This window comes from Tachypleus tridentatus, chromosome 1 (genome assembly GCF_004210375.1).
Source record: "Tachypleus tridentatus isolate NWPU-2018 chromosome 1, ASM421037v1, whole genome shotgun sequence".
In the NCBI taxonomy this organism is placed as follows: domain Eukaryota; kingdom Metazoa; phylum Arthropoda; class Merostomata; order Xiphosura; family Limulidae; genus Tachypleus; species Tachypleus tridentatus.
This window is the reverse complement of record NC_134825.1, coordinates 183745564-183765602: the sequence shown is the minus strand read 5'-3', so window position 1 is coordinate 183765602 and position 20039 is coordinate 183745564. Positions and strand designations below refer to the sequence as shown.

Here is a 20039-nt window from a genome sequence, read left to right as displayed (position 1 = left end):
TTCCTTCTAATTCAATGTTCGACTGTCTTAACACCGATTATCTATTCCTTCTAATTCAATGTTCGACTGTCTTAACACCGATTATATATTCCTTCTAATTCAATGTTCGACTGTCTTAACACCGATTATCTATTCCTTCTAATTAAGCAAATGTTTCAACAAATCCAGGTTTTCGTCCTTTATCCGAGCTATGAACTTAAAAAAAAAAAAAGTTGTGATATGACAAATAAGCCAAATCCTAACTTTCACACGATTTATTTATATTATTACAGTATTTATTAATAGCTCACCAGGCGTTTTGTATAAGGTTTAAGAACTTAACATGTGTATACTTAAAACATGATATACACTGTGCAATTGTCAGGGTGACTTTGTAGGAAGACGTAGCAGCCAGTATAGCGGTAATAGGGGGCGCTTTCTGACACTCATCTCTTAATGTCCTTCCACACTGTTTAGCGTTATTACGTAATTGACACAGAAGTGTTTTACGGGATGAAGTTGTAAGGTCACGGGTCAAAGTAAGAAGCGAATATAACTCGAGAAGGGACTCTTCATATCAACATTATGGTGGCTGTTGTAGTAACAACTTCATCTGAATTGTATAATATTGCAATAGTGGCGGCTATTGTTTTCATTGCATTCCTCCGCAAAGTGCTAATGAACCCTACGTAATGTGTAAGACGTGTGTGTTATCCCCTCATTCTTTGTGCATGTTATAGAAAATTTGATGTTTTCTTATAACAAAGCCACATAGGTCTATGTGCTGTGTCCCCCGAGGAGAATCGAAACCTGATTTTACCATTGTGAAGCCAAAGACAATGCACCGAGGGACAGATAATAAAATTTGTGTTTGTTTGATGTAAGAACGTGACGCTATATATGAATGCAGTTAACGTTAATTTACGTCAAAGATAATAAATACTTAATGACAGAACCAATGAGAGTGGGATGGGCTTTAACTACCCCTCCATTAACATGCCCTTTATTCCAGGTTAACATCCAATAAAGATTCGTTGAGACTGGCCCAGCAATCTTGGAGTAGTTAGATAATGGACAAACGAACAGACACAGATTTTTCTGCTTTCTACATAGAGACGGTACGATACAAATTCTCTCATCTTCCGAAGTACGCCTAAGTTATCTTAATGTTTTATCAAATTAGATTATACAAACTTGAGTTTTACTACAAATGTGTACAAACAGTTAGAATCATTTAATCAAATAGCTTATGTTTTAGTAAATAACAACCCAAAGTGTTTTTTTCTATATAATGTCACCCTAAATTATTTTTCCTATATTAAAATTTAATAACTACAAAAATACAACCATTAGGTTTTAACATCTAACGGTCTATGTCAGACACATTTTGTTGTCATGTTTTTGGTTTCTTTTCACTCATACTAGTGAATAGTGTTATCACAAAATGGCAACCGTGCAAGAAAGGTCTCATTATGTCGTTTGGCTGGCAGAGAACAAGTCACTGTCTGCTGTGCAAAGAAAAGTCTCATTATGTCGTTTGACTGGCAGAGAACAAGTCACTGTCTGCTGTGCAAAGAAAGGTCTCATTATGTCGTTTGGCTGGCAGAGAACAAGTCAGTGTCTGCTGTGCAAAGAAGTCTCATTATGTCGTTTGGCTGGCAGAGAACAAGTCACTGTCTGCTGTGCAAAGAAAAGTCTCATTATGTCGTTTGACTGGCAGAGAACAAGTCACTGTCTGCTGTGCAAAGAAAAGTCTCATTATGTCGTTTGACTGGCAGAGAACAAGTCAGTGTCTGCTGTGCAAAGAAAAGTCTCATTATGCTGTTTGGCTGGCAGAGAACAAGTCAGTGTCTGCTGTGCAAAGAAAAGTCTCATTATGCTGTTTGGCTGGCAGAGAACAAGTCAGTGTCTGCTATGCAACGTAATTGCAGACGCCAGTACGGGAAAAAATTGTGGGGATATGTTAAGGATATTATGTGTCACATACCTATAACAAACATCACGGAGCTAAAGGTCAAAATAACGAACACCATCACCACTGTAACTGTGGGCATGTTGCTGCGATCGTGAACTGAAATGGAATATCGGTTATACGTACTGACAGCCTGCCAATGATACACAGGTAAAAGTCAATTTACATGTCAATAAAGACTGAGTTGGGCTAAAGAACATTTAAAATATCATGTCTGTGGTTCCATATTTATTAAACTTTCACACAGGAATGATACCTTTGGGCCAACCTGCATTAATGTTGTCGAGATATGATTTACACGGTGCACCTATCTTTCACGCCCTCAAAATCGTGAAGTATTCCGATAGTTTGAGCTGGAAAACAAATACTGATAAAAAAATATCTTACAGGCTAAAACGCCATAAACGAGGTGAAAGCTGATCACTTGTGTAAACAGAAGACAAAAGTACAAAAAATTGAACGATTTCTCACTTTACAGTAGACGATATATTTATACTGATATAAACAAAAATCTGCAATCTCAGTTTGTAGAATGACTCGTTCAACAGTAAGTCAGAGGTAAGTTAACGAACTTAAGAGTTACAACAGTAAAACCCAGGGTTCGAGTGATGAACAGAGCACAGATAGCCTATTGTACAGCTTCAAAATGAAACAAACAAAATGTAAATAAAGTGTCACACACTACGTTTACATCAAATGCGGGTGTGGTACACAGTGATCTACATTTTACACCAACAAACAATGGATGTGTGGTACACAGTGATCTACATTTTACACCAACAAACAATGGATGTGTGGTACACAGTGATCCATACTGTACATATACAAACAATGGATGTGTGGTACACATTGATCCACACTGTACATATACAAACAATGGATGTGTGGTACACAGTGATCCACACTGTACATATACAAACAATGGATGTGTGGTACACAGTGATCCACACTGTACATATACAAACAATGGATGTGTGGTACACAGTGATCCACAATTGGAATTGATAATGACCAAGAGTGATATATTTTCTCTAGCTATTAGCCCCAAATGAAGAGAAAAAAAAAATAGAAACAGTAGTATGTCACACTAGAAAATGTCTCCTGGTGAGACACAGTTAATTTCATGAGCTTACAACGCTAAAGTCTGAAGTTCGATTCCCTCCGACAAACAAAGAGCGCAGATGGCAAATTTTATAACTATGCACAAAAAACACTCGAACATTTGGGTAAGTTCCCTAAAAGTCGCCAGTAGGGGTTAGATAGTTAAGTACAAAGTCACACAATACGTTGTTTATACTGTGCCCACCATGGGCATCGAAACCCAATTTTCAGCATCATAAGTCCAGGACTTTCTCACGGAGAAGTTAATATGATTAGAATAACCTGTCTCGTAAACATATTATAACAAGAAGATTATTTTAACGTTTCGCATACTTGGATTATAATAACAATAAGATTATTTTAACGTTTCGCATACTTGGATTATAAAGGTTTCTTTTTCTTTTCAGTCAATGTTTCAAATGGAAGTCGGAAAATAAAATAAAACATTTCCTGTGAAAATCCCAGTTTACTTTTACCTGTTTCCATCTAATTAAAACCGAAACAAGATCATGTAACTTTGTCAGAAAAAATAAAAGTCGCACCTCGTTTAGATTTAGTAAACGATCATACAGTTCATGTTCTTTATTATACATTACGTATTCTGGAAGTAATTTTATTTAAAGGATGTAAACCACGGGACGCTTCTGTTATTAAGCGTTAATTTTGACAAGGCATGCAAAGGAAACGCATTTTCTTATATTGGAGTTGTTCTGCGCGTGCACAAGTTTAATAATAGATTCTTATATATCGTTTTCTAATGTACCACCTTACGTCACATTGGGTATGGTCAGTGATAATATGGTTCAAGAAGGAAATTATAACATTTAAACTAAGGCCTAACAAGAGGTATTGCTGTTTAATGTATCTCAGAACGGCTGGTATGGATATTAACACACTTATTGACAAGGAGAGTACTGCTGTTTAGCAAAAAATCAGAATTCAGGTTGTGGTGTTTTAACACAAGGCCATAACAATCCGAGCTGTTCGTCCCATCAAAAAAACACTCATAATCAACTCTTGAGCTACTCTGACTTAACAGACTATCATTCTTTTCGCGCACCTACAAAATCCCTAAAGTATAAAGCGAAGTTTTTCATCCTTGGGTTTACACGTTAACGATTAGTTCATACTCAGCCCTCCAGGAGAAATATTAAGTAAAATTTCCAGTTGACGGTCGAAGTTAAGAACATTTTAATTCTATTATTCGGATTATTTTATTCTAAGAAAGAACTAAAGACCCTAAGCTGTAACAGGTCACAAGCTACAAATTCAGAGACAAAATACAGAATTTAAATTCAGTACGGTTTGTTTGTTTTTTTAATTTCGCGCAAAGCTACACGAGGACTATCTGCGCTAGTAGTCCCTAATTTAGCAAGGTAATACTAGGGGGAAGGCAGTTAGTCATCACCACCCATCGCCAACTCTTTTACCAACGAATAGTGGGACTGACCGTTATAACGTCCCCACGACTGAAATGGTGAGCATGTTTGGTGTGACGGGGATTCAAACCCGAGACCCTCGGAATACTAGTCGAGTATCTTAACCACCTGACCATGCTGGGCCTAAATCCAGTATGTAAAACTAGTTTAAATCATAAAGAATCCAATTACTAGCCAACACTCGTGTTCAAATAGACTAAAACACTACCTTCTCTACCCGAGTAAATTATCAGCTTAATCGTTACCAGTTCTCCGAGTGAATTACCAGCCTCATCCTTACCAATTATTGTACTGAATTACCAGCCTATTATTTATTAGAGTTGCCATTTATCAGAGTAAAGTACCAACTTAATTGTTACCAGTTGTCCCTCTAAATTACGATCGTAACGCATTAACTGGAGATGAAACCGCCATCTAGAGAATACAGTAGTAGCTGTTATTGTCACACCACTGTTAAATTAGCGCATCAGTGATTATTTCACTGTGGATTGTGATACAGAATACTATTCCTCCTCTGATCTAACAGCTGTAATAAATCGTCAAATAAAACATAAGAAAATATTTGCCGTCGATTTGTTTTTTTTGCAATATGGGTTACGCTCACTAAACCTCGTTTCTTTGCCAGCTTTAATTATTAGTTTTATCCATGATTGGCTTCCTTATATTGAGTACGATTGCCATTTCAGGTAAGACTTGTATCTGCTACAGACTGAGACCTCATGTAAAATACATTGTGATGGATAACAGACAAATACAAAGTGCTAAGTTTATACACAAATGACAAGTTATCCAAAACAGTGAAAATTATAACTCAAAATATCATACATACAGCATTGTATCAAAACGAGTCTTGTTCTTTGTGTTTAAGCCTTGTCAGGGTTAGAGATGAGGACACATTCACCAAAACTATATAACTCAGTAACAGTTAGTGAATCACGTGGCAGATTGAACTTCGTATTTGTTCGTAGTATTTTAAATAATTTGTCTGCTAATTGATTCAGAAAAGTAAATTAGTAACATCAAATCCTACATGAATACTAGCGTATAGTCTGTCAATACTGATGAGGTAAGTACTACCACCCCGACCCTACACTATACCCCTAACCTCACTCACCCTTCATAGTTAACTGAAATAAAGTTTGCGAAATCAAGAATGACCAACAAAGAAACAGAAAAATGTAGTCGATACAACCAAACATTAATATATTCCTTTGTGAGCCAATCAACATTAAGATTATTCATGAAATTAATTAGTGCGATGTTCCTAGAATAATTATTGGTGAAAACCGGTTAAGATTAATAACTTATATCGAAAAGTCGACACATTCCAACAATGACTCTTATGTCCTGTTGCTTAGCAACGAAGTATAAGCTAATGTTGTTAGTGTGTGTATACTGAAATTATAACAAGAAAACTGAAAAATTTGTCAAGTCACCTTCGATTAAACAGGTTTAATATTAAAAACGGAGATAGAAAATAGCTAAATTCAGAAACGAGTTAAGTATAGATTGAATCGATATTTCTACTTTTGTAATAAATGTTATGAACTTGGCTTTAGGCTAGGCGATCCCCCCACTGTGTCTTTACTTGTATGACTACTCCTACCAAGAGAAATCACGAGTGACGTGACATACATTCATATAGATTAGATGATACATTCACTGTAGCGATTAAAATACATACGTTAAACATATAACTTTAAAGTAACTGGTGACACCAGTTGCATAAATATATAGAAAACTATTATAAAACTAAAATCTACAATGACCATACAACGCACTGAACCACCGGTTGGGACACCCTTGCTATTAGGAATGTTCTCAGCTATAATTTCCATGCTAACTGTCAATGTTAGTCAGTTCAGGAGATTTAAGCTAGGCCTAATCCACACTATACAGTAGCAATCAAAGAGCCTAAACAAAGTGCATAAACCTGCTCATGAATCTCAAGTACACAGGCTTGGAACCAACCCTTACACTTATAACACTGAAGATAAAGCTTTGAAAATATTCACAATTATTCTTTAAATACATCGTAACTAAGCAATATATGAAACACAATCTGAGCTTCTAAAATAATGAATTTGAATAATGACTATAGGATATGAACTGCAAGTGAATTTTTGGTACTGAATGTGGCGGGTATCCGCACCACCACCAAAACACGTGATAACATTAACTCAGTAGATATCATGGGAACAGGTTATTTTGTTAAGTTGCAATAAAACAGCGGGGTATGGTATTCTCAAGACGGCTGGTATAGGTATTAATATTTTAATTAAAGTACAGAACAATGTTTCGACCTTCTCAGGTCATCTTCAGGTTAACAACGAGTTTGCAACTCTCTTTGTCATCCTGAAGATGACCTAAGAAGGTCGAAACATTGTTCTCTACTTTATTTTAATTAAAGTTTCAATACCAATACCAGCCGTATTGAGAATACATTTTTACTTCAAGTGGGTTTCTCGTCATCACGAATGGAAGGATTTTGAATTGACAAGTTCATGGTTCGCGCCCCGATACAACAACGTCGCACTCTGCATTATCGGGCCGTTGTGAAAGTGATAGTCCAGTAACCAAAGAATAGACGGTGGGTATTTTTGACTAGCTTGCTTCATAGAGTTTTTCAGATCAAAATTAAGGACTGCGAACTTATCGAGCAGTTGTTAAATGAGGGTAGAGTAACCCAAAATTTGGCGGCGGGTGCTTTTGACTAGCTGCCTTTCCTATCGTGTATCGTGCTAAAGCCTTTGTTTAACTTTGCGCAAATATTCGAATCACACAATTACAGTGTGAAAGGCATTGTATCCTACAGGAGAAATTAAGGGTTAAGCCCGGAGAAAACTAAGTCCCGTAAGTAGCACGATAAAAGCTAATTTAGATAAAAGATAATTTAGTAACAAAAGATGAGAGAATGATCCTCGGGGTCTACCCGCAAGTGGTATAATACTACTTGAAATTCAGCCCCTTGCAGCCCGATGGGGCTTTACAGGATTTTACTCAACCAAGAAGCTAGCGTGAGAAAGGATTGAACTCAATCAGCTAAAATATCTTTTGTGTAGATCTTACACAAAATGGCGAAGTCAGCATGTAAATAAGTCTGATGGATAGATACAGCACAGAAAATCGAATCAGCCCTTAACCTGATCAAGGTTTGTCTGGAAAAAATATATGTTTGTATGTTTTCAGCATGTTTGAAGTAAAGACACACACAAACGTTTCCGTATTAAGTGTCATCAACAAGTAGTTGAAACATCAACTGTTTTCGAACCAAAAAAAGATCGAAGTTAGGAACATTTCCTAACCAATCCTGGATCAGTAAAAGTCACTGATACTTCAAACATGTGAACACAACGTTCGACTGTCTTAACATCGATTATCTATTCCTTCTAATTCAACGTTCGACTGTCTTAACATCGATTATCTATTCCTTCTAATTCAACGTTCGACTGTCTTAACATCGATTATCTATTCCTTCTAATTCAACGTTCGACTGTCTTAACACCGATTATCTATTCCTTCTAATTCAATGTTCGACTGTCTTAACACCGATTATCTATTCCTTCTAATTCAATGTTCGACTGTCTTAACACCGATTATCTATTCCTTCTAATTCAATGTTCGACTGTCTTAACACCGATTATCTATTCCTTCTAATTCAATGTTCGACTGTCTTAACATCGATTATCTATTCCTTCTAATTCAATGTTCGACTGTCTTAATATCGATTATCTATTCCTTCTAATTCAATGTTCGACTGTCTTAACATCGATTATCTATTCCTTCTAATTCAATGTTCGACTGTCTTAACATCGATTATCTATTCCTTCTAATTCAATGTTCGACTGTCTTAACACCGATTATCTATTCCTTCTAATTCAATGTTCGACTGTCTTAACATCGATTATCTATTCCTTCTAATTCAATGTTCGACTGTCTTAACATCGATTATCTATTCCTTCTAATTCAATGTTCGACTGTCTTAACACCGATTATCTATTCCTTCTAATTCAATGTTCGACTGTCTTAACATTGATTATCTATTCCTTCTAATTCAATGTTCGACTGTCTTAACATCGATTATCTATTCCTTCTAATTCAATGTTCGACTGTCTTAACACCGATTATCTATTCCTTCTAATTCAATGTTCGACTGTCTTAACACCGATTATATATTCCTTCTAATTCAATGTTCGACTGTCTTAACACCGATTATCTATTCCTTCTAATTAAGCAAATGTTTCAACAAATCCAGGTTTTCGTCCTTTATCCGAGCTATGAACTTAAAAAAAAAAAAAAGTTGTGATATGACAAATAAGCCAAATCTAACTTTCACACGATTTATTTATATTATTACAGTATTTATTAATAGCTCACCAGGCGTTTTGTATAAGGTTTAAGAACTTAACATGTGTATACTTAAAACATGATATACACTGTGCAATTGTCAGGGTGACTTTGTAGGAAGACGTAGCAGCCAGTATAGCGGTAATAGGGGGCGCTTTCTGACACTCATCTCTTAATGTCCTTCCACACTGTTTAGCGTTATTACGTAATTGACACAGAAGTGTTTTACGGGATGAAGTTGTAAGGTCACGGGTCAAAGTAAGAAGCGAATATAACTCGAGAAGGGACTCTTCATATCAACATTATGGTGGCTGTTGTAGTAACAACTTCATCTGAATTGTATAATATTGCAATAGTGGCGGCTATTGTTTTCATTGCATTCCTCCGCAAAGTGCTAATGAACCCTACGTAATGTGTAAGACGTGTGTGTTATCCCCTCATTCTTTGTGCATGTTATAGAAAATTTGATGTTTTCTTATAACAAAGCCACATAGGTCTATGTGCTGTGTCCCCCGAGGAGAATCGAAACCTGATTTTACCATTGTGAAGCCAAAGACAATGCACCGAGGGACAGATAATAAAATTTGTGTTTGTTTGATGTAAGAACGTGACGCTATATATGAATGCAGTTAACGTTAATTTACGTCAAAGATAATAAATACTTAATGACAGAACCAATGAGAGTGGGATGGGCTTTAACTACCCCTCCATTAACATGCCCTTTATTCCAGGTTAACATCCAATAAAGATTCGTTGAGACTGGCCCAGCAATCTTGGAGTAGTTAGATAATGGACAAACGAACAGACACAGATTTTTCTGCTTTCTACATAGAGACGGTACGATACAAATTCTCTCATCTTCCGAAGTACGCCTAAGTTATCTTAATGTTTTATCAAATTAGATTATACAAACTTGAGTTTTACTACAAATGTGTACAAACAGTTAGAATCATTTAATCAAATAGCTTATGTTTTAGTAAATAACAACCCAAAGTGTTTTTTTCTATATAATGTCACCCTAAATTATTTTTCCTATATTAAAATTTAATAACTACAAAAATACAACCATTAGGTTTTAACATCTAACGGTCTATGTCAGACACATTTTGTTGTCATGTTTTTGGTTTCTTTTCACTCATACTAGTGAATAGTGTTATCACAAAATGGCAACCGTGCAAGAAAGGTCTCATTATGTCGTTTGGCTGGCAGAGAACAAGTCACTGTCTGCTGTGCAAAGAAAAGTCTCATTATGTCGTTTGACTGGCAGAGAACAAGTCACTGTCTGCTGTGCAAAGAAAGGTCTCATTATGTCGTTTGGCTGGCAGAGAACAAGTCAGTGTCTGCTGTGCAAAGAAGTCTCATTATGTCGTTTGGCTGGCAGAGAACAAGTCACTGTCTGCTGTGCAAAGAAAAGTCTCATTATGTCGTTTGACTGGCAGAGAACAAGTCACTGTCTGCTGTGCAAAGAAAAGTCTCATTATGTCGTTTGACTGGCAGAGAACAAGTCAGTGTCTGCTGTGCAAAGAAAAGTCTCATTATGCTGTTTGGCTGGCAGAGAACAAGTCAGTGTCTGCTGTGCAAAGAAAAGTCTCATTATGCTGTTTGGCTGGCAGAGAACAAGTCAGTGTCTGCTATGCAACGTAATTGCAGACGCCAGTACGGGAAAGAATTGTGGGGATATGTTAAGGATATTATGTGTCACATACCTATAACAAACATCACGGAGCTAAAGGTCAAAATAACGAACACCATCACCACTGTAACTGTGGGCATGTTGCTGCGATCGTGAACTGAAATGGAATATCGGTTATACGTACTGACAGCCTGCCAATGATACACAGGTAAAAGTCAATTTACATGTCAATAAAGACTGAGTTGGGCTAAAGAACATTTAAAATATCATGTCTGTGGTTCCATATTTATTAAACTTTCACACAGGAATGATACCTTTGGGCCAACCTGCATTAATGTTGTCGAGATATGATTTACACGGTGCACCTATCTTTCACGCCCTCAAAATCGTGAAGTATTCCGATAGTTTGAGCTGGAAAACAAATACTGATAAAAAAAATATCTTACAGGCTAAAACGCCATAAACGAGGTGAAAGCTGATCACTTGTGTAAACAGAAGACAAAAGTACAAAAAATTGAACGATTTCTCACTTTACAGTAGACGATATATTTATACTGATATAAACAAAAATCTGCAATCTCAGTTTGTAGAATGACTCGTTCAACAGTAAGTCAGAGGTAAGTTAACGAACTTAAGAGTTACAACAGTAAAACCCAGGGTTCGAGTGATGAACAGAGCACAGATAGCCTATTGTACAGCTTCAAAATGAAACAAACAAAATGTAAATAAAGTGTCACACACTACGTTTACATCAAATGCGGGTGTGGTACACAGTGATCTACATTTTACACCAACAAACAATGGATGTGTGGTACACAGTGATCTACATTTTACACCAACAAACAATGGATGTGTGGTACACAGTGATCCAAACTGTACATATACAAACAATGGATGTGTGGTACACATTGATCCACACTGTACATATACAAACAATGGATGTGTGGTACACAGTGATCCACACTGTACATATACAAACAATGGATGTGTGGTACACAGTGATCCACACTGTACATATACAAACAATGGATGTGTGGTACACAGTGATCCACACTGTACATATACAAACAATGGATGTGTGGTACACAGTGATCCACACTGTACATGTACAAACAATGGATGTGTGGTACACAGTGATCCACACTGTATGTCTACAAACAATGGATGTGTGGTACACATTGATCCACATTTTACACCAACAAACAATGGATGTGTGGTACACAGTGATCCACATTTTACACCAACAAACAATGGATGTGTGGTACACAGTGATCCACACTGTATGTCTACAAACAATGGATGTGTGGTACACAGTGATCCACACTGTATGTCTACAAACAACGGATGTGTGGTACACAGTGATCCACACTGTATGTCTACAAACAATGGATGTGTGATACACAGTGATCCACACTGTATGTCTACAAACAATGGATGTGTGGTACACAGTGATCCACACCGTATGTCTAAAACAACGGATGTGTGGTACACAGTGATCCACACTGTATGTCTAAAAACAATGGATGTGTGACACACAGTGATCCACACTGTATGTCTACAAACAATGGATGTGTGATACACAGTGATCCACACTGTATGTCTACAAACAATGGATGTGTGGTACACAGTGATCCACACTGTATGTCTACAAACAATGGATGTGTGGTACACAGTGATCCACACTGTATGTCTATAAACAATGGATGTGTGGTACACAGTGATCCACACTGTACATATACAAACAATGGATGTGTGGTACACAGTGATCCACACTGTACATATACAAACAATGGATGTGTGGTACACAGTGATCCACACTGTACGTTTACATTCAATACTATCTTCTTTATTCAGATACTTTGAATATCTCACTGGTTGTATTCAACACTTTCTTTAAACTGCAGTCTTCTTTATTCATACAACTCGGTTTGGTTGGTTCGCGTTTATTGGTGTAAAGGCATTGTGCTATCTGAGTCAAACAGCCAGTAAATAAAACGTGAAAGTTACAAATCGTTACAAAGTGTGAAAATGAATCCACGTAAAACTAAATACACTACAAAAAGCAGGTAAAAAATGTTACTAAAATTAAAAAGGCCAGTGACCCTTAAAAATTAAAAAACAACAACAACAAAGTATCACCATCCACAATGACACTGTCCAGCGTATGGAAAAAATGTATTATAAAGACCTTTTAACAAAGAGGTTAACCTGAACATGACCTAAGAAGGTCGAAACGTTGTAATACACTTCATTTTAACTATAGTTTTAACATCCATACCAGTCGTTTTTAGAATAAATTTTTAGTTCGAGAGGGTTTCTTGTCATCGCGGACGTGAGGAAAAACATCTCGAAAATGGTGTCGTCGTTCAGAATCGTAACGACAGCACGACAGTAAAGAGTTATTGTGATTTGAGCGTCGCAAAGGCCACACACTGGTGCATCAGTTCCAGATAAAAGAAAACAATGAGTTAAAAAACTGACCAATGGGTACTCTTGTTAGGGCAACTTCTAATCCTTACAGAAATAAGATAGACAAAGAGCAACAGAAGGTTTCATCTGGAAACACTTGTCACGTTACTCACTGCAAGTCGACTGTCAACTGGTGCTAAGCCGAGCGAGCCTTTAATACAGGACCATATGTGGGACAGGCACAGCTGTGACAGCATCAGAGGAGACGGTGTCAGTGAGCTTGTTCCCGCAAATACCGACGTAGCCCGGTATCCGGAAGAACTGGATAGAAATAAAAGATAAAAAGAAATGGGTCAGTCAGTTTCGAATATCGACGAGGACAGAGTGAATAAACGTGAAGTGATTCAAGGCCATTGGAGAGGAAAGAGGATCGTTATAAACAGTACAGTTTGTGTGCTACAGAGAAATACCACACAATTCGGCAGTGAATAGTAGGATTGACCCTAACATTATAACGCTCCCACGGCTGAAAGGGCAAACATGTTTGGTGTGACGAGGATTCAAACCCGCAACTCTTGAACTACGAGTCGAGTGTCTTAACCACTTGGCCATGCCGGGCCTGTGGCAAAAGGATTCAGCCAATCAGGATCTCTCACACCATCAAGTAATGTCAACTTCATCTTGTTTTCTTTGTGTTCCTTCCTGAATTAGGCCCAGCCAATAATAAGACTTATTACACTTTAATAAAGTATCGTTGCAGTAACAGTACAAATGGTACATTTTCTGTTACACTGCCAAAGACCTACTTTAGATAGATAGTCTAGGATGACAACTTTAATACAAAAACACGAGGATATAAAAACATTGTTATTTTTCAACTAACTTTGCGGAACATTATATTTCTATCCAGAGTTCGTATTTGGATCCTGGGATTCACGCACTTTCTTCCAAAATCCCTCAAAAGTTTTTCAAGAGGAAAATTTTCGCACAACAAAAGGAGAATATTGTTACTTTGGTATTTAATAAACACTATCCAATCATAGACTAGATTGTAGAGGAAAGTTTTTAAAATTAAAATCGAAATAATGACAATTCTGATAGGTTCACTTGATAAATTTGCGATGCATGCTTCTAAATGCAACCAATTAAACAGATTTTTAAAGCGGAAATATTTTAATGTTTTATGTAATTGGACAATTAGTAAACTTGCTGTGTTCGATGGTATTACCAAATGTGCGAGTTCTGTACGCACACATATACGAGTATATAGAATATAGATTAATCGCGCCTAAACTGTGTACACTTGTATGCCTCTTCACTCAACACAGTACAATGAGCTAACTAGCTGACTATGCCAAACTCGTTTACGCTATCATGGCTGCGGGAAACTTGTAATCCTGCTTAAACAGAAGACAGACAGAAATGAGACTTTAAATATGGCTACACTTGAAACCTACCAAAACAGTTTCGCCAGTAGTACTGCAAATCTTGTTCGCAATGTTCATCGAAATACCAGGTCGAAACGTTAGCAGTGGTAGAATGAGAAAAAAAATGTTTCACCTAGTGTTAGGCCTAACATTAGGCCCAGCTTGGAGGGAAAAGCGGGGGCACCGAGCTTCAGAAAGAAAGCCTTACAAGTTAAAAATGTTTGTGCATTTCTTTTTCGTGTTTTTTCTCATAGCAAAGCCACATCGGGCTGTCTACAGTGTCCACCGAGAAGAATTGAACCCCTGATTTTAGCGTTTTAAATCCATTACTTACCATTGTCCCAATGGGGATAAACAAGTTTTAAAAAATGGTTTCGTATTTAGCCGTGGTTATAATACACGGACAGAGGCACGTTTTGCCAAAGTTGCATAACAGCTTGGCCTAATACGAAAAACAAAATCGTTGTAGAAAGAGTGCAAAGATTTCAAAACCAGTTCAGTACAAATAGATGTTTAATGTCGCAAACATGAGAAAAGGATACTTTCTGCCTCAAGAACGTATTTCATGGCTGAAGTCAACCACCTTCACAGATATATGAAGGAATTGTTTAAAAGTAAGTAGGCTATTCACTTATTAGTATTATTAGTAAAATTAGGAGGCCTAGGCTATTGAACTTCATTTAAAAGGTATATAAGCTAGTCTAATGATCGGGGCTTGGTTACAGGATAAATTTTTTACAAAGCTCATGGATGACAAATACATATTGGTCTGTCACACTGGTGTCGCCACTATTGGAGAGAATAGGGCACCCCCTTGAAAATTTAGAACGGATATTTTTACATATTAATTTCAATCTGAAGTACCCATGTACCTTTTTCTTGCCCATCAGCAATAATTTTCTGATAATATATATTCGTAAAATTAAATAATTATATCTAAATGAAGTTAAATGAATAAACAAAATCACGAGGACGGACTGCGTTAAAAACAGCAAATTCCAACCTCTGATTAATTATCTATCACTGATAGATGGTGTATCCCTACCGCAATGTGAGTCCTACTTCTCAGTCACCTCCGAAACCTAGGATACATTTTATAATCCCACGTTGTAGCTCGTACCCTAGGATCCTTTTTTTTTTTATGTGCAGCGTATTTTTTTTTAATTTCATGTTAGTGTGTTTTGGTTTATGGCTTGAAAACTTTACATATTAAAAAACAAAACAAAACAAAAACAGATACTCTAGACTATAGGTGGCGTAGTAGACAAGAGAACGTTTTATATTTTTATTCTGTCTTACTAGTTTTAACATATATTAAATTGCCAGTTAAACATGTGTATCATGTTATAATGTTTGCTCCTCCAGTTTCAGATATAACCAGAATTTGCTGGCTTGAATGATGCCTGTCAGCACAACTCCCTAGGAGTAACTTACCAGGAGTGATATTGTGAGTGTTAACACTGACGAGTGCACCGATATTTCTTTATCTAAAAATGTATTAATTTATGACTCTTAAAAATTATGGACGAAGGGAAACACACTATGTGAACAAATGTTGAGATTGTAAATGGTACAGTAGTAGTGGTGTCGTGATAAGTTTGTAAAGACAGAAGGGTAGAAATAGCCAAACTATTAGGGTTTGACTCAGATGGAATTATATTATGATGAGTAGCAAGGGAGATGTGTTTGTGTGGGTCATCGTTTAGCTGTGGTTACAAACTAGGTAGATAACGGATTTAACTACTTGCAAGATTATGAGACGAAAGATAGAGTTGTTGTTTTTTTTACTTACCTTCATAATTCACCATTAAGAATGTTAAAACTGGAGGAAATTCAAACACTAGAGGATAAGATACACTTAGCGGACTACGTGACGTAAGATGGCTTAGTATGAAGTATGTATATATGTACACCGTGTCCAGTTCTAGTTAAACATGAAACTGATTTAAACGACCATGGTTCAGCACAAGGCTTTCACTCATAGTTTGCTAATGTTTTTGCTTAACGTATTTACACCCTGTTTAAGAAATGCACTTGGAAGTAAATCAGTCGCACAGTGTGCGACATTAATCAGTGATAAAAAGCACAAAGTCAGACACTCCTGAAATGGAGAAAAATTCTACAGAGTTTGAACAGATAAAAAACAATCTGAAGGCTTTAACTAAAGAATCATTATCAGTACAGAATATTTACACCTCAGTGCCATGGGGTAGATATGGGGTATTGTATACAGACAGACAAAATTGTTAACACAGTAGTCTTTCACTGATAATTTTCAAGAGATTCCTCATAAACGATACTTCAGTTGTTCCAACTTCTGTTGTCCTTAATCCTAAGAATATGACATGATACTGTTGATAAATATGGCTCTTCTAAAATCAGACCATTATCCCACTAGATTTGGAAGCTTGTGTGCACGCAGAATTCCTTTTACTTAAACTGCTAATTTGTCTTAATTGTATAAATCTCACATTTGCAGAAAAGTAACAGAAGATTTGAAGAACTTGGTTATTCTTTACAAAATTTGCCTCATTTTACCGGTTTCATCTGCAGCACGTGAAAGGGATTTCAGCTTGAAAAATGTTATCAAAAATAGTCATAGAAACAGTCCACAAAATCAGTAAACACATTCGTTGATCAAAATAAAGGGTGTCTGTTTCCAGATGTTAATTTAACAAGTGGTAAACTATGAAAGAAAATGATACAGTAACAAAGTTTGAAAGTATCTTGTAAGAGTCGAATTTGTTTTGTTGGCCTTGGTTTTTTCACTTGAAAAGTCAATTTTACCTTGTTTTCACTAGCAAGAAGTATTGACATAATTACACAATTTCATTGTCTGGTTTATTATTTGACATATAATTACGTCGAAAAATTGGACAGGAGTTCAAGTTATGTGTATTGTGTTACCTTTAAAGGAAACAAGTCTTTCTGGTACGTGCTCATTTTGATATGGATTATAATTTTCCACTTACAAGTGGAATAGTATAGGTCACATTTAATTAATTTCTGTTTAGGCAGATGGTCATCAATCCTTTACTACATCCTTTGCCCCTTTTTATTATCAAACTCCCCCATAATTTGTATTACAAAGGGCTGATTTTCCCCTTAATTTAAATTCTTAGCGCTAAGACTATAAATCCTATCTCGCTCTTTCCTTATTATTGTAACTCAACCCACCCACAACTTCCACTCTTTGGATTGTTCCGTGATATTAAAATAGTACACACCTGACTACAAGAAACCCGATGAAAAATTTTATTTACATAAATGTTGACTTCACCTGATAAAACGTTTATTTCCAGCTAAAAACTAGACATCACTAGCTCAACAGTTGGTGATGGAAGTAGTGTCCAACGAAATTTTCTGCATGTTGTTAAGGTATTTGCGATTCGCGCCTGCTGCCACATCTTAGGGTCGTGAGCAAACTGCATCTATGACGGCCAAACTCCACCGATCAATTAGAAAAGAGCAGCCAAAGAGTTGGCGGTGGGTACCGTTAACTAGACTAGCCTATCTGTTCAGTATTGTGTGTTTTTATTCCCTTGTGTAACCACATGCGAAGTTCTGAAAATTTGTCTGTTGAAATACGCAATAATTTGATGCATTTACTTTTTCTATTTATTTATTTAACACTTATCATTATCGAATATTTGAAGGCTGTCAACCTTTTCTGGTACTTACATTTTATTTAAGTTTCCGGTTTTGCAAACACTAATGTTCTTATGTTCCATGCCTTCAAGTGGATTATAAAGGATAGATAACTTGGAGAATTAACACAATCTCGACTTGGTTTCTATTTACTATTCAAAACTAAGCCTAAAGACTATCTGCACGCTAAAGCGATAGTTAGCTAGCTTCACAAACTCAGTTTCATTTAAGTGACTCTGGAATTTCAGTCACTAAAATAACTTCGCTGTGCCACGATTCTACCTGCACACACTTTAACTTACCCATTTTTCTTTACCAATTTTCAACACTGTGGAGTATGAAAAATTAAGGCCTAAGCTTTTCACTCAACGTTTATATCTTTCATCCACCATAATAACATTTAACAACGACACCTGGACCTAAAGTAATGAAATACAAGTGTCAGAAAACTTTAATTAAACAGCACATTACTTTTATAACCACTTACAACAAACAGTTTATTAACAAACGTCACGAGATGTAGGTTATCATGCTCCTCTCTTGTAAATTCCATAAAAATACGTGTATATATGAACTAAGTTGTTCGTAGTTTTCCATGAAGTACAAAACGGAGGTATGATTTTTTGTCTTATAAACTGTTAACAATGTTTAGTATTTCATTTCCAAGACCTATGTTTAAGTCCCTTCTGTAGTGGACGTTTTCTTGCTTGTTTGTTTGTGGTTAAGTATAGAACACCATATGTTATCTGTGGGCATAGAAAACCTGATAGTTAGTGTTAAAAGCACCCAGACTTATCGTTGAGGTAAAAATCCATTTTTACACGATGGTAAGCACTAAAACCATCACCTAAAGAAAAACAATAGTCGATTTTCAACTCTTAAAAAATTAACTTAAGTATTTTCTTCTTAAAGCAATGTAAAGCATGATATGAACATAACCCAACATAGCTTCTTTCACGTTACACCAATGGTTTTCAAAGTGTGATCCTAAGATCACTGGCGGTTAGCGAAGGTCCTTTAGGTGGTCCAAAATGTACATGAGTGAAGCCATATGACAGAACAGAAAAACTCACTGGTTGGTTATACTAATCCAAATTTCTTGTCAATCACACAAGCTAGTGAGTTCCTACATACTTTAATACGCGCGTCTTTTGATATGACACAGGCTCCTTTAAGATAGTTGAAAGGTTTACGACAAATAGCTTCTACTATCAACATTTAAGTTACAATTTTTTCATGAGAAAGAGAAATCTCAGAGTAAACTGCATTTTTTATTTTTATTGCTATCTAGAAATTCGTTGTGTTTTTCACCTTTATTATTTTCCTCATGCCAATACGAGAAACAGCAATGGTTTATAAAATGTAAAAATGATGCATCTTAAATAATAGTATTTTCTTTAACGACCATAAACTATGAATTAAAAAAGGTTTCATGGCAATAAATATCTTAAATTTTAAATATTAAACAAGAGAGAATTTCAAGAGAAAAAATCAGAAGGGCTGCCTATAAATGTTGCTTTTACAATTCCTATAAATTATTAGCAAAGCAAGATTTTTCTTCGAAGAGAAAAGGCATCTATGGTACTAAACCACTTTTAACTGCCACTCGTACAATGTACTGTCGTTCTTAGAGCAAGTAGTCGAGACGAAATGCGTTACGTCTGCGACACCTGAATCCCAGCAGATACGAAAAGAAACGTTTGTTCAGATTTACCTTTTCCTTCCGGTCCAGCCATTCCCTTCTTACTGCTTCCACCGTTAGCCTTCCAATGCCCACCTGGCCAGCTTGTAGCTAATTCCTCTATCACACCTGACCAACACTCAAAAATTGTCGACACAGTTTTCCTTCTCGGCCTCTTCTTCCCGATACTACCGCCCCCAGCGGTCGGGTAAAGAATTAAAAGCGTGGACAGAAATCGACACAAATGTACGACAATCACATACATACAAACTTTGGGAAAATGATATTATTCACTCATAAGAACTTGTGGTTTCCTACTGGTAATTAAAATAGAAAACTGAATATGGCACGTCGATTTATTACCTAATATGTTAATAAAGAAATAATTGATATATTCATTGTG

The 20039-nt window shown here is 36.3% G+C and overlaps 1 protein-coding gene across 1 annotated transcript in view; it reads right to left on the bottom strand.

Annotated features, from left to right (window-relative positions):
* The window catches only part of LOC143232009 (transcriptional regulator protein Pur-beta-like), an 86249-nt gene extending 66417 nt beyond the window's left edge, over positions 1-19832 (bottom strand). The window contains exon 1 of the mRNA XM_076466979.1: positions 19670-19832. Within this exon, the coding sequence (XP_076323094.1) occupies positions 19670-19691 (22 nt within the window). The 5' untranslated portion in view covers positions 19692-19832. The remainder of the gene's footprint in view (positions 1-19669) is intronic.
* Positions 19833-20039: the final 207 nt, after the last annotated feature.